The 14,485-nt window shown below is 40.4% G+C and overlaps 1 protein-coding gene across 3 annotated transcripts in view; it reads left to right on the top strand.

Annotated features, from left to right (window-relative positions):
* BBX (BBX high mobility group box domain containing) overlaps positions 1 to 14,485 on the top strand; it is a 142,141-nt gene that overhangs the window by 102,980 nt on the left and 24,676 nt on the right. For 2 of the 3 annotated variants that reach the window (XM_085319114.1, XM_085319123.1), the window contains 4 exons: positions 6,843 to 6,923; positions 9,041 to 9,959; positions 10,871 to 11,009; positions 13,854 to 14,002. In XM_085319114.1, the coding sequence (XP_085175240.1) occupies positions 6,843 to 6,923; positions 9,041 to 9,959; positions 10,871 to 11,009; positions 13,854 to 14,002 (1,288 nt within the window). Of the gene's footprint in view, positions 1 to 3,523; positions 3,605 to 6,842; positions 6,924 to 9,040; positions 9,960 to 10,870; positions 11,010 to 13,853; positions 14,003 to 14,485 lie in introns of all 3 variants that reach the window. The other variant, XM_085319133.1, reaches the window with a different exon arrangement.

Here is a 14,485-nt window from a genome sequence, read left to right as displayed (position 1 = left end):
AATTAAAAAAAAAATAAAAAAAAAAAAACCTTTTGGTCACGATCGTTTCCCATGTGTTATCCTGTTGTTAAACCCTAATGGCAGTGACTAACATCTTGTTTCATCTAAAGCATTAGAGAAATGGCATTTTTTAAGATTGCAGCCTGATTTCATTTCAGTTGTTCCAGGGRAAAATACTGAGCATGCTACAGAACCTCTTTAAGCCTTTCTTTCAGCTATTAAAGCTGCTTGTGCTTTTTCTAATACAGGGGCTTTCATTTGCACAGGGCGCCTTTGTCATGTTTGGCAAAAATTCCATTCCTTACTGTGCTGCTACTTACTAGGTCCTGTCTGTATGAATGTGTTGCTGCATTTAGCAAGCTAAATTATGGTAAGGAATTTGCAGTAGGCTGCAGTCAGCAATATGCAGTGCTACAAAAGAAAGAGGGAGAGGGATAAAGTARTTATTTAACCAGTAGCCAAGCAGACCTGTGATATAATGTGAATTGTGCTGTGGTCTGTTGTGCCTGGAGACTTTTGGCAGCCATCCCAACTTATTTTTTTCTGTTCTGACTGGTGTTCTTCATATGTTCCCTTTCTCTTTACTCCCTTCACAGCAGAATGAATAAACATGGTTCTTTGTGAAGAAAGTGATCCCATCGAGTAGATGTGTCACTTAAAATGGACAGCCTAAAATGGATAGCCTTTACCCCCAGATTACAGTCCCCTGTCACTCAGAAACAGTTCATTATATATACTATGGGATTCTTTCTTCTTTAGAGTCTCAGTTAGCCTTTCATCTGGTTGTCTATCCAAAGTATTATAGTTTTCACTTAAAGCTAATGAAGATAAGACATTATCAATGTCAATTATCAATATGGCCTGCCCCATATTGACTTGCTACAGCAGATGATGACAGTCTGAGGAGTAAGACTTTGGRGTCCTGCAGGTGTACAGGCAAGTTCACTGGTCTTCCAAGAGGTTGTAAAGTTCTTGTAATAGCTTTTTGAATTCTGAAGTGTTGCCAGGYTACGCTCTTGACTTCCTTATTCTGGTCTGACCTTGCAAATACTTGGTCTACTTTTGTCCTTCTCATGTGTACCTTTGTGAAAAGCCATTATGTAGGGCAGTGATTTCGGAGTGGTGGGCTGTGTTGCGTAGTGTGGTTGTTGTTTGCAAGCTCTCTAGTCACATGGGCTGGCTGCTGTCATCCTCCGTGCCATGTGAGGGAAGCAGAGCAGATGGGACCCCTTGCTCTCTTGGTCTTACTGGATGGCTGTTTGGCAACCGTGAACAGATGGTGATGACTACTTTGTAAAGGAGAATCGCAAGTACCTCTTAGATTTTCTTAGCTAAACTCTCATATTTTATTAAATAAAGAAAATGTTACAAGAAAGTGGCAGCAATAAAATTGCTAGTTTAACTATCTTAAAAAGAAAACAAAGTCAAAAACTCTAAACTTTTTGCTTTTAGCTGTGCTTCTGAAGCTTTTTTCCTAGGTGATCTAGTGAAAGTACAATAGCACTGAGCAGGCAACAAAGTGGAATAATCCTTCCTAGTGCAAGAAGTCTAGTTCTTCTGCTGAGCAGAAGGTATAAACTCTGAACTTTGGTCAGAATGCCTTGAAATTGAGGGTGTGAGATCCGGTAAGGATCTCCTCTTATGGCTGTTCCAGGCCATACTATTACATTAATAGTCAAATTTATTTGGTGTTTGCATAGATACTGAAATTATTTAATAATTGGAAATGTTGGAAGTGAAGTGCTTGCTCTTGGGAAAAATAAAAAACTGGTTCCACGGCACATGCTGCTTGCACAAATGAAAATGTAATATGGTAGCTAAAATGCTGACCTGTATTGTAAAAGGGATAGTAACTCAATCCTATTGATTCCTAAGTTAAACCTCTACATAAGAAGGAACTATTTATGATTGTGGTACTGCAAGTAGTTATTATTCTGCTTAAAATTAGATGATGATGTTTAGCCAGAGAAGGAGATCTGTAATCTCACTGAGAGCTGACTGATCAGCCTCCCACCTGTGACATGTAGCCAGCAACTTGAGCAGAGTGAGCTCTAAGCTCGTGTCTCTTGGGGTTTATTCCCCTGACTGTGAAGTGAGTTTGTTGCTGAAGTAAAACACTGGCTTTTTTCTTCCTGTTAGTACTGCAAGGATCTTTCTTGCATTTTCTTAGGTGTTCCAATACTATTGTCCAAAGTGAAATCTTTACTCTCTTTTCACAATGTGCATCATAAGGCAAGATATGTCTGAATATTCTCAGGTAATACTTTAATGTGTAGGTGTTTCGTGGTCCTCTTCTGCCGTTGATACTGCACTGAAGAAATCATTGAGAATTGAGGATGTATTACTGTAGAGTAAGACCCTCATCATGCAAAGTGCCATGTGCAAGATCACTTACTACAGTAGGTTCCTGGCTGGGTTCCTTGACCTGACTCAAAATATACCTAAGATTTTGGCTTTTATTAGTTTAATATTAAACAATAATTATCAGTACACATTTAGATATTATTCATCTTATTTTAAATAAATGGCAGTAAAATGGATGTTCTAGGTTTCTTTGTTTTGTATGTTAATGAATCTTCTTGACATTTGAAAAGTAAGCTGTTCAAATAATCTACTTCAAATGAAAGAATATTAAGAGGTAGCCTAAGCTGATAATTTTTGCCTCTGAAAGGTCATGGTCCTAAGTGTGCTGCTTCTGATGAGTAAGATGTCTTGGAAATACTGACTGTCTTGTCCCTAGCGTTAGAGTTTTTCAAGGCTTTCAGGCCAAATATTACTTCTTAATGCCATGCCACACAAAATCAAGGATGGGAAACATGATTAAATGCTGCATTGGTGAACACACAATACTGCACTTGAAGTAGGTCAGAACTATCTACCTATAGCAGCCTACACATAAAAGCACTTCTGTGAAGTGCTGCAGTATTTACTTGCTCAGGCTGGCATGCCAGCATCTATTCAAAAAGATAGATTTGATCTCCAGGCATAGGATTTCTTTTTTTTTCTTTTTTCTTTCTTTTTYTTTTTTTTTTTTTTTAACTAAAAAAATAAAATGAAACAGGCACTCAGCTCAGACAAATAGTCCTCTTCTGTATCTGGCCAAATGAGAAATATTGCCTACTCCTTCTGGAGAATTTTATTGAATCTTTGCGCATCAGAGTTAATTCTTTTAGATAACAGGTATTTCTTGTTCACTTGAAGTCACATAATGCACACCAAGCACACAGGAGAATTTACATGAGCAGAATATTGTCTGTGGAAGTTACAAATGGAAAAAAAACAATCCATAAGCCTAATCTAAGGAAGAAATTCTGTATCAGCTTGTATCCTGCTGACTTCTAAATGCCTGTTAAGTTTTTCTTGGCTAGCATTGCTTTTTTTGAAGCAGGGCCTTCTGCCAAGAAGATCCTAAGAGTGAGTGATGTAACTAACTCCCTTAACTGTTCTGTTCTTTCTCTCCCTTCCTGTCAGTCTTTCCTGTTTTCCATTGAAATATTTTCTCCTCTGTTCATTTAAAACCTAGATCTTATCAAATACTTCCCAGTTGTCAAGTCCTGAGCCAGTAAAGCACTGTGGGAAGTCACCACTCTTCCAGTTGGCAGAGGTAAAGTTATACCCCTTACCATCACCCTTACCATTACCAATGGGAAGATGTGTGTGTGTTTTTTCCCAACAGTACAAATTGTGTAAAGTTTGCTCTATAATCAATTTTTATTATTATTTTTAGAAACACGAATAAATAATTGAATAGTAAGATGGGTAAATAGGCAGTTGCCATGATCTGTGGAACTTAGCTTCTCTTTATGCACTTGTTAACGTGTGTAGTTTCTTAGAGACCAAACCAAAAAAGTTATGCTTCATTTCAGAAAAATTAACCTTGTAACTGTAATAAAAACAATTCCTAGGACAGTGGTGAAGGCAAGAGACAATGGCATTCATTTTTAATGAGGAGGTGAATATAAAGGTTCAAAAATAAGGCTTAAGTATAAGGACTGGAAGGCACATTGCTGAACAGGGGACTCAGAATAAGGAGATTAAGGTAGATTTTGAAGTCATCAGGAGACAGCATGTAGAGCTGGAAGCTGCAGGAGTGTATTAAGTTTTGAAATTTAATTGGCGATTGTCAGCAGTAGTTGAGAATACTAGGTGAGGTTTCCCAAACAGTCCTAGAATTTGCTGTGAGTCTTAAATGTAATCTGGTGGAAGTTTCCTCTTTGATACGGATAATCACTCAAACCTTCAAGGCTTGGCCTGCAAATGTTATTCCTCTTAATGACTTGAAAGATGAAAATGTTTACTGAGCTCCAGATAAGTAAGAGAGCCTGTTAGCACCTTCTTCACACGCTTTTTGTGCTTGTTTTTTCAAGACCACTTCATATTTCAGTGAGGAAAATGTTTCCCTGGATCCCACCTAGTGGCATGCAGCCATATGTTCTGCTGCGGAGGTTAATCCCTCTCCGGGAAATCAAGCCAGAGTTTGGAAGTGCTGAAAGAAAACCCTGCACAGATTCCCCTGCCTGTAGCATGGGTATTTCATGCCTTGTGCCGTGGATGGTGATGCTACCAGGAAGGCAGGTGTCAAAGGGACATGTGTGAGCAGAAAGCAGATTTTCCATGCCCTGTGGGCAGCCATCAGGCAGCAGCTGAGCAATGTGGGTGCAAGGGGCATTGCCGGTAGCTGGGATCAGTGGGCTGGAGGAAGATTCACCTATAGCAGCCCTGGGACAGCAGGAGGGCTAGTAACACGTAGCTGGGACCCTAGGAGGTGTTGCAACATCCAGTGTTATAGGGCAGCATGGGGGATGTTCGGGAGTAAGGCAGTTGCTGAGTCCAGCTAGGCTTCTGCATGTCAGTATTAGAAGTTCAGTGTGACTGGGAAGCTTGAGAAGCCCAAAGTGAAGGGAAGTCCAGGTGCTCGGCCACAGGRGTGCGGAGTTTGTACTGCAGCTGGAGGAAAGAGCGAAGCTGAGCCCGGCAGTGAGACGTTCGCGTGTTAGGCAGGTTTCCGTGGTCTGAGTGGTGACTCCAGTGGATTCCTGCAAGCCTAATTTAATACACAAAATGAATGTTAAAAGCTCTGACTTAAAACTAACAAAAGCATGGCAGACCTGCTAGCACATCCTCCTTATGCGTAGCTGTATGTCAGTACCACTGATCTATTTTTTTTTTTCTTTCGGAGATCTTGGTGCTGCTGGATTGTAAGAGTGAGTAAAATGTGAGAGATTCAGCTTAGCTTTTCAATTAGCAGTTCAGGCCCTGGTTTGGAGCAGCCCGAATATCACCTCAAGGGACTCTTAAGGATTTCAAGTAAATTTGGCAGATGTCTGCGCATGTCCCTGTAACTCAGAACTGCAGATGGGGTGCACCAGAGGGGAGCAGGCTGCCGCCCACATCCTGCTGCAATGCCAGGGGCCCGGAGCCAGTCGCCGGAGCCCCTGGAAGACTTCTGCTTTGGCGTACCACGCTGCAAAATACTAGTCGGTATATCACAGATGGTGAAAAAATAAAATGTAAAAGCAGGTTACTTTGAGGGGAGGAGAAGGGGGAGCATTTCTATAAATGATTGAAGCAGTCTGAAGCCACGAAGGTTGTTGCTGGTGAGCTCTGCTCAGTCTTCTGCTGTGCCTCAATGTGTGCCATGTCTTTAGCCCTCTGTGTGGAGGAACGACACCCAAGGGAGTCTGCAGTGGGTGCTCGTCCCCTTTCTGAGGTGAGGAGGCTGCTCTGTCACTGAGCACGAGCAGCACTAGCAGTGCTCAAGCGTGAGCGCTCTTCAGAGACTTGGGCTGTACTTGGTGGCATTTGGGAGATCCTGTGAAAAGCAACAGCTTCCTGAAGACATTGAGATAGCATTTTTGACCTTTTTTCTTTCTTTCCTTTATGGTGACAATGGGATGATTTCTGCAAAATAGACTTTGTGGGCCCGTATGGGTTGAGAGAAATATGTGAATGAGTGGAGGTTAAAGAGGGGGCTAAAAAAGTCATAAACACTTCAGTTTCCCAGTCCCTAAAATTCTGCACCTCTTTCCAAGAGAGCAGGAACCTGCAAGCCCTCCCAGAGATTGCAGGACATGTCCTTAAAAATATGAGTTTTTCTACTTTGTACTAATGCCCAATCCTGAAGTTGGTGCTTTAATACATTTATAACATAGTTATTTCTCTGTGTCTAATTCTACTTGTTACTGATACAAACACACTAAAGTACTGAAAAGGATCACAGCCTGACATAAGATAAAAGGGTCTTGGAGAATAGTAATACCTGCCTGCCTTGCTGAGGAGCAGTAATCAAAGGTAACCAAAGGTTTGAGCGCTCCTAATTCACTTTGGTTTCATGACATCTTTTATGTTTGCTATCACACATCAGTGGGCAGTGCCATGCCTGAACAAAAATAAACTTATGGCAATGAAATGATTTTGCAGCAAATGTCTAACTCAGCCTGCAGAAATAGCATGAGCTGGATTGCATCCTGGTGTGGGTGGGTGCAGCCCTGTTGGCTCTAACAAAGTCACTGGGACCCATTTACCTTTAAGAGTGAGTATGTGCACTTCATTCCAGCCTTCTCTTCAAAGAGAGGCTTGACTGACGAGACCCCAAAATCTGGAAATAGCTTTAAAGGTCCAGTGGTATTATCTACCAGAGCAGTGGTTGAAGTGGGGCTTTTGCTTTATTTATAATAGCAAGCACAGATCTATGCTTCTTTTTCAAGATTTAATCTTATGAATGAATATTTGTAAGGGGAGGGGAATAATCCTTTCCAAAGCTGTATGATAAATGTATGAGAGCTGTACCGGTAAAATAATGTTTTTTCTTTTTTTCCTCCTTTACTCTTTTTTTTCTTTAGATTTCTTCAAGTACATCCCATTCAGGTCCTTCTGATTTAACAAAGCAGTGTGGAACATCAGCATTATTTCAGCTGGCAGAGGTAATATTAGAATACTGGTGACTAATTACCACAGGTGCAGAGAGGAGGAGAAGTTAATGATGTTGATTGCCAAAGTCTGGAAGGCAGAACCGTGCTATAGTTATAATTACATCGTTGCTTATAGAAGCATAAATTATCTTAGCTTGGGTGCCACAATTCAAGATTTCCCTAGACTAGCCATTAACTTAGAGGCTCTAAGAGCCTATGCTGTAGCTGATATGAAGTAGCAGTCCCTGCTGGCAAAGGGATTATCTGATTTCCATTTAAATTGTTTTAATTCCTTGTTTTAGGGTTTTTTGGGGGGGATTATTTTTATTTTTTTTTCAGAGGAAGGGCTGAATTAGTCTGTTATTGAGATTAGAGCATTGCCATTGCAAAATATCTCTTAAAAAACATTAGCCACTTTATTTTTGCCTTCCATGCCTATTATTTTACAGAAATAGAGAAAAAAGAGGTTGATAACTTGTACAGGAACTCTGCTACAAATTGTGGCTGACAGGAGAACCTCCTTCAGAGAGCAGTTAAAACCAATGGCACCTTATAGACTTGTATTTCTTCTGTTTCTAAGCTTTGTTTAAACTTCCCCAATCATAAAGACTGATTGCAATGTTATTTAGAGCTCATAAAATCAAAGCCTCTTTTTGTAGCCACATCTGGAGCCTTCAGTACTAGTTGGTTACTGCGGGAGAAGGAAAGGTATAAAGTGGAAAATATCCATGAGAGGGTCTATGCGTTGAACTGACAAAATACAATTACTGTCCAATGAGTTCTGCGTTGTAAGGTTGGTCTTTGGCTTTTGAAAAATACACGGTGTGTTTACGTGGCAGTATAGTAGAAAAGTCACACACGTAGCAACTGGAGGTTGGTAGCAGAACTCACCTCACCTTGGCAGTGGGGTTCTCCTCTGCAGGATTTAACCATGCTGCCAAAGCTCCATTTTTATCACTGCCCAGCCTGAGCCAGACTAGGGATCTCTGCCTCATGCTGCAAGAATTTCAGAAACCTATTATAAGGAGTCCTGTTATTGTTGTTATGSTCATGCATGTATTTCTGTAAGAGAACTTCTATTTTGCAAGAAAAAAGCTACTGGTTTGAGAATTATAAAATTGACCTAAAGAGAACCCGATGACTTGACAAGAACGTCCGTACTGACCACATGGACCACGAGATGAGCAGTGGGATTGAGAGACTCCACAGTGTCTGACTCAAAGCAAAGCTCTTTCATCTGGTTTTGCTTCAGGTGGCTGTTTGGATGACATCTGTTTTAAAAACAAAATATCAGTTGGAATTCAGTTTGAGGGTTTTAAAAAGAGAGTACAAGGAAGAAAGCATGTCTTTCCAAGAGAATCTACAATCCAAACCTGAGTGGCTCTCCCAAGGGAGTGCAGGAGCATGGCAATTTGAGGACCTTGWTGCAGCTGCTTTCCTGAACATGGCTGCTCCTCAGACAGCATGAGGGTTTRACTTTCCATAACTGTTATCTCCAGAAGGAGATAACCATGGCAACCACTGCTGCTTTGCAGTTCTTTGCAGAGTATGTCTGTGACATAAGCTGAGAGATTGGGAAGGCTTTTCTACAGCCTTTCAAATTATTTTGCGCATCTAAATATAAGAAAATGGTTGTTGAGGTTCGATTAGCTCCACCCTCTTCAAGGTAATTTGGAAAATGGAGGAAAGAACTGTAGGTAGGCGCATTTGGGAATTGCAGGAGTGGACTTGAGATTTCAAGTGACTTGTCCATGGCAGTATTGAGAGATACTGTGCTGTTGCGCTGCACTTTGAGTATTCTGAAAACCATTCTGGTGATGGGTTTCTGGGTTATATAAAGGGCACTTAAAGGATCATGGAAAAGCCACTGAGGTCAATTGGAGGATTTTTTTTTTTTTCTTAGAATGGTAGGATCCACAGGCCTTATTCTAGCACTTAACCACGTAATCAAGCTTGATCCACCTCAGTAGGACTTTAACGTATTCTTGAGTACTGTCCTATAGCATAGCTTGTGGTCCTAAATCAAGATTCCAGAGAATTTCCCCATGTAGCACTCCTGTAAATATAGGTAAGTAATGTTAAYGTTTGATATGCTTGTTTCATGGTGACTGTTTTTAAACTCCTTTTAGATGTGCCTTGCTTCAGAAGGGGTAAAAGTGAAAGAGCCTGGGAAAATAAAAGTGGAAGCATCACAGGATGTGGCAAGAGAAATTCCAGAGGAAATGGAAGCAGAACTGGAGAAAGCAACAATAAAAGACTCCTGTAAAGGAAAAATAGAACAATCAGAGACAAGGAAGATACAAGACTGGGATGAGACAAAAACTGAGGAACCAGAAACTGCAAAATGTAGTCACTTTACCAGTCTTGTGATGGAGAGCAGTCACTTTGAGAGAAATGACAGCACAAAGGATCACACGTGCCGTTCTCCAGAGCTTTCAATAGCTGACATGAATATCCCTGGGCTAAGCAAGCCAGAAAAGATGAAGAAGAAAAAGAAAAAAAATAAGTTGGACCGGCACTCAAATGAAAAATCCACCCCCAAGAAACCTTGTAAAAAGAGGCAGTCCTCTGAGTCGGACATTGAAAGTGTAATGTATACAATTGAAGCCGTTGCAAAGGGGGACTGGGGTGCTGAGAGACTTGCTGAAATTCCCCGCAAAAAAGCCCGCCCTGCCTCAAATATGAAGGGAAGCCTGTTGGATACAAAATCACCAAAGAAAAAAGTGAAATCGAAAGAGAAGAAAACATCAAAGGAGAAACCGGCAGAGACCACCAAAGAATCAAAGCCTCCTGATTTCCTTAGTATTACAGCCAGCAAGGAAGTACCTTGTGAGGCTTCTGATAACATTAAAGTGGAACCACTGACCCCAGCAGAGGAGGTGGTACCCCAGAGCTTACCAGGACAGGTCAAAACTGAGGACAATGACTGTGTTAAAAAGATAGAAACCTGTGGCTCCAGGAAATCGGAGAGGTCTTGCAAAGGTGCTCTTTATAAAACTCTGGTGTCAGAGGGCATGCTCACATCTCTGCGTGCTAATGTGGACAGAGGTGGGTGGCTTTGACCGTGTTTATTTACAGCATAAACTACAAAAGTCTTCCTAGCGTGGGAAGAAAAGCGAAAGTTGATGTTTAAGGTGAACTTTGAGAAGTGCATGATACTTATTGTGTCTGATTGCCTGAGATATGTGGGRCTTTGCCTTTGTGGTCCAGGACAGATCTTCTCGAGTCCTGTGGTCTGTATTCCTGTTTGCTCAGAAGCTCTTAACCTCTCTCTTTTTCATCATCTGAGATTTAGTTTTTGGACCAAAGGCTTGGTCAGTTAATTTATCAGCCAGCCTGCTTATCAATTACATACAGTCTTATATTTTATGTGATCCTGAATGATTAGTTTGTTTCTATATAGACAGCTCCTGGGGTCATGGTTGTAAGGGTAGTTCCCAGCCCTACAAGGGGCCGCTGTATTGTGCTTTCCCTTTGGATGTTWGTTTTGCTGTGGATGATGTGAGAGAACCCATTTGCTTGTGGAAGGATAAATTTGAGATTAGAATTTCTCGTCACTCTGTATGAGATATATTGAAAAGCATTTTTCAGATTAGTAAATCTAAATGGGTAGTTAGAGCAGTCAAAATGGAAAGGACAAAATGTTTGGAATTTAGGGAAGTTTATTAGTGTAAATTTACTCATCCTTTTCCCCTCCTGTATTCTTCAAGAGATCCTCAGTTCAGAGGTAGTACATATATAGGGAGAAAAACAGTCACCAGCAACATCATTGTTCTTTTTTTTTTTAAAAAAAAAAAAAAATAAAAAAAAAAAAAAAAAAAAGGTGGTTTTGACACCCTGTTAAGAAGGTCAAACATCAGAAGTTGCATTACTCAGTGGGTATATGAGTTCCTTGTGAGCCCACTTTGTTGTGGCACACTTTTCTAAAGAGGAGATACGTTTTTCTTCTTCTATCCCAGGTAAAAGAAGCTCAGGAAAAGGCAACTCCTCAGATCATGAAGGATGCTGGAATGAAGAAAACTGGGCTTTTTCCCAAAGTGGGACAAGTGGGAACAAAAAACTGAAAAGGCCTAAGCCAAAGGAAGAGTTCGTTTTGGGGTAAGTTGCAGCTAGCACTGTTCAAAATTTTGGCTTGGTTGGCCTGAGAATTAAATAGAATTCCTGGAAATTATAAACTTAATTTGGCTGAGTCACACTTTAGGTTCTTGTTGTTTATATACCAAAATAATTGCTTTGATATCTTCCCTGGTTTATACTGCTGTAAACAAATCTAAATGACATTATTTGCTCACATCTAAAAGAATCACAATATTTACCTGCTCAAGAGTTAGTGAAGAGAGTTAAGTATATTTTCAGAGCACTTTGCAAACAGTATTTAAAGTTCTGTGTAGGTATTCAATCATCATAAACAGAATCAGACTAGAAAAAAATGAAATCTTTGCCCACTTGAAAAGAGATTGCTTACAGAAAGAAGGCAAACAATATGCTAACATTGCCAGATGATYAAGACAAATACATAGTTTTTCCATTGTAGAGGCAAGATAGTTAAGTTGTTCATATCCAGTGTAAAGATATTAAATATGTAAGAAAAAGAATTAATGATTACAAATGCATTAAAATTTAGCACGGCTGCACAAAATTACTTTCTAAAATATGAATTACAGGTTTTTTTGTCGGAGTATTAACATAATTATTTAACCTCAGGCATAGCTGTTAAATCCACTTAGCCGTTCATACTTGCTTCAAATTCTTGGAAACTTCCAATTATCTAAATTCAGAGGAAAATTGAATAAAAAATGAGTAGAGTCTTTCCACAGTGTATGCTTAACACCTTTTCTTTTCTTTCTTTCTTTCTTTTTTTTGTACAGGCTTATGGCAGTCTTTTATATAACTTGGTCTATCTGAAATGTAGCTAAAACTCACTTTACAGCAAAGGTGCTAAATTACTGAAAATCTCCAAATGTCCTTTTCCTTGGAATAGTCAAGAAAAATTAATGGCATACTACTTTTATTTTTGGTACATTATATGTAAGTTTTGTACATATGACATTGTGTGCCATCAAATATGTAAATAGCTTTTCTCAGTTTTTTTTAAATACATTTTAAAACTCATGTCATGAAAACTGCAAATGCATCTCCAACTAAAAAAAATGTAGCTGCAAAATGATTTATTCAAAATTGCTAGGAAAATTATGTAAATAATTCATGCATTTGACAAATATTGTTCTACCGCCATTGCCTGCTGGGATGGGGAAAATACATATTTGAGCATCTTGTTTCCTGATTCAGTCATGTCATTAATGAATATTGTTCAGTGAACTTTGTAAGAATAGAAGCAGTGATTTAGGGAGTGTCAGTGCTGGAGAAGGTTTCCWTTATCTCCGTTCGCTGGCACTGCCTCATCTTCGGGCTCCTGCAAGAGCTGGGTTTCTTTCTGCCTACTCCTCCCTTCATCGCCATCCCTCAGCCTCGCTTTTGTAGGAGGGAGTTTTCTCCTCTGCTCGCTGCCGTTAGAGCTGCTGCTTTCTCCCGCGCTCTCCCCATGTCGCCTTACCTCCGTCCGGAGCTGCACGTCACGCTTGCCGTGTCTGCCCGCAGCCCGCGCGCGGCTCCTCCGTGCAGCCTCGGGCGTCTGACCCGGCTCCGGGAATTTACGACGATATGAACAATCCTTTAAATAATTAATCGCTGGCGTGGTGATAGCGGTGCTCTCTAATGCCCCCSTGTCGCGCAGCCTATAGATTATTAGCCAGGGTGGCAGCTCATCTGCTCCTGGGGCTGGGCCTTGCTGGTCAGGGGTCAACCAGACTGCGTTCGCCTGCAAGCTCTGGTTGGCGGCACTTCGTTTCAAGGGCCGTTTCAGAGAGCGGAGAACAAAATCTTGCGGTGCTCCCAAGCGCGCAGCGTTCAGCAGGCATCCCGTCCTGCAGTCGYGCCAGCGTTTGTGGGGCGCTGGCTTTCCGTAGGAAACTGGATTTGAGGAAAATTCATTGTTCCCCTGCCGTTGACAGCTCCGTTTATCCTCTGCCCGCTCCTCTCAACAGCCTCGCTGTGTGAATTGCCTAGTATTAAAACGCAGTTCCTCCCTACGTTCCTGCCTAGCTACAAGGATGCGCTGAAGAGTAGTGCTTATACAAGATACCGTAGTTGCTACTGCCAGAAGTGCCGTGCCATCCCATCAGGTTCAAGGATTTTGCTGTTGTCTGTTAGGAACAGCAGCAGCACCTCTGTGGAGTTTCGGAGTAGTCGGGAACGCTAATTTTGCAGTCCTTCGCGTTGGGCTGAAGCGTGAGGGACGCTTGCCTGAAAGCGTGAGCTACGTGCGTTTTTCCTCTCACGACAAATAAAACAGGAGAGGAGAAAACAGTGTGCCACAAAACCAAATGTATAGTTACATCCCATCCCAAAGCATTTGGTTTGGGATTGTTTGGGGTTTTTTTTTTTTCTTTTTCCCGGAAGAGTTAGTTGGGTGATTTCAGAAGCGATGTTCCTCATAGTCCAGCATCACTGATACCATTGCTACTTTTTGCATGTTAGTTTAGCATCTTTTTTTTTTTAAAAAAAAAAACAACCTTCTGACTCTTTTTCACCCCTCCTTATAGAACAGAAGAGTCTGCTATATGTGGAGCAACCATAGCTAAATGTCAGCAGCATGACAATACTTTTTTTAAAAAAAAATAATTTATGCAAATAATGTAATTAATTTGTACTGAGTCACGAATACAGAAACTGCAGTGTACATATTCCGAAGGTGGAATAACACATATTTGTTTGATGGTTACGTTGTGTGGGTGTGTGTCTGTGTTTGTCTCTCTCTCTCCCTCTCTCTGTATCCATATATATTTGTATGTATACACACATACATGCTCATAAACAATATTAAATATAACTTCATTTCTGGAGGAAAAATTGTAATTTGATTGATTTTTCTCCTCCATTTAGCTTAGCAAAGCTAGAAGAAGAATTTGAAAAGAAATTCAACAGCCTCCCTCAATACAGTCCTGTTACCTTTGACCGGAAAAGTTCATCTGTTCCAAGGAAAAAGAGAAAGGTTGGAAGCAGCTCATCTGAACAACCAAAATCCAACAAAGGTAAATTACAGCAGTACATTCATAAACAATAGCAACACTATGCCAAGCTCAAGAATTTGTATTTTCTTACCTTATTGTTATGTATGTGCAAAAAATGGAGTCAAAGGAAATATTTTTGTAGCACTGAAGTCAGGTGGTTCTTACCTGGGTTAGTTTATGCTGAAGTTTACAGACTGTACTCTTGTCTCTTCCTGATTTTTCATGCTGGGTAGAACTAGTTAGAATTTTTCCATGAAATAGTTTCCTTATAGTAAGCAAATTTATCGAAAGCAGGAATATTTGTGAGGTAAGYGAATTTGACATGTTTTCGTAGGGAAAAATTTGGAAAAAATTGCAAATGATCAGAAAGTTACGTCTTGACATTTTTCAAAGCATAGTTCTCTGTGACTTTACATTTAGGTGTAGTTTTAGCCTCTGTAATTTAAAACAGAAGATACCAAAGGTATCTGAATGAAACGTGTTTTTTTTTTTTTTTTTTTTTTT

This window comes from Rhea americana, unplaced genomic scaffold (genome assembly GCF_003343005.1).
Source record: "Rhea americana isolate MKP2758 unplaced genomic scaffold, rheAme1 scaffold_118, whole genome shotgun sequence".
NCBI classification, from domain to species: domain Eukaryota; kingdom Metazoa; phylum Chordata; class Aves; order Rheiformes; family Rheidae; genus Rhea; species Rhea americana.
The sequence above is the reverse complement of the archived record's forward strand: the minus strand, read 5'-3'. Positions and strand labels throughout refer to the sequence as shown.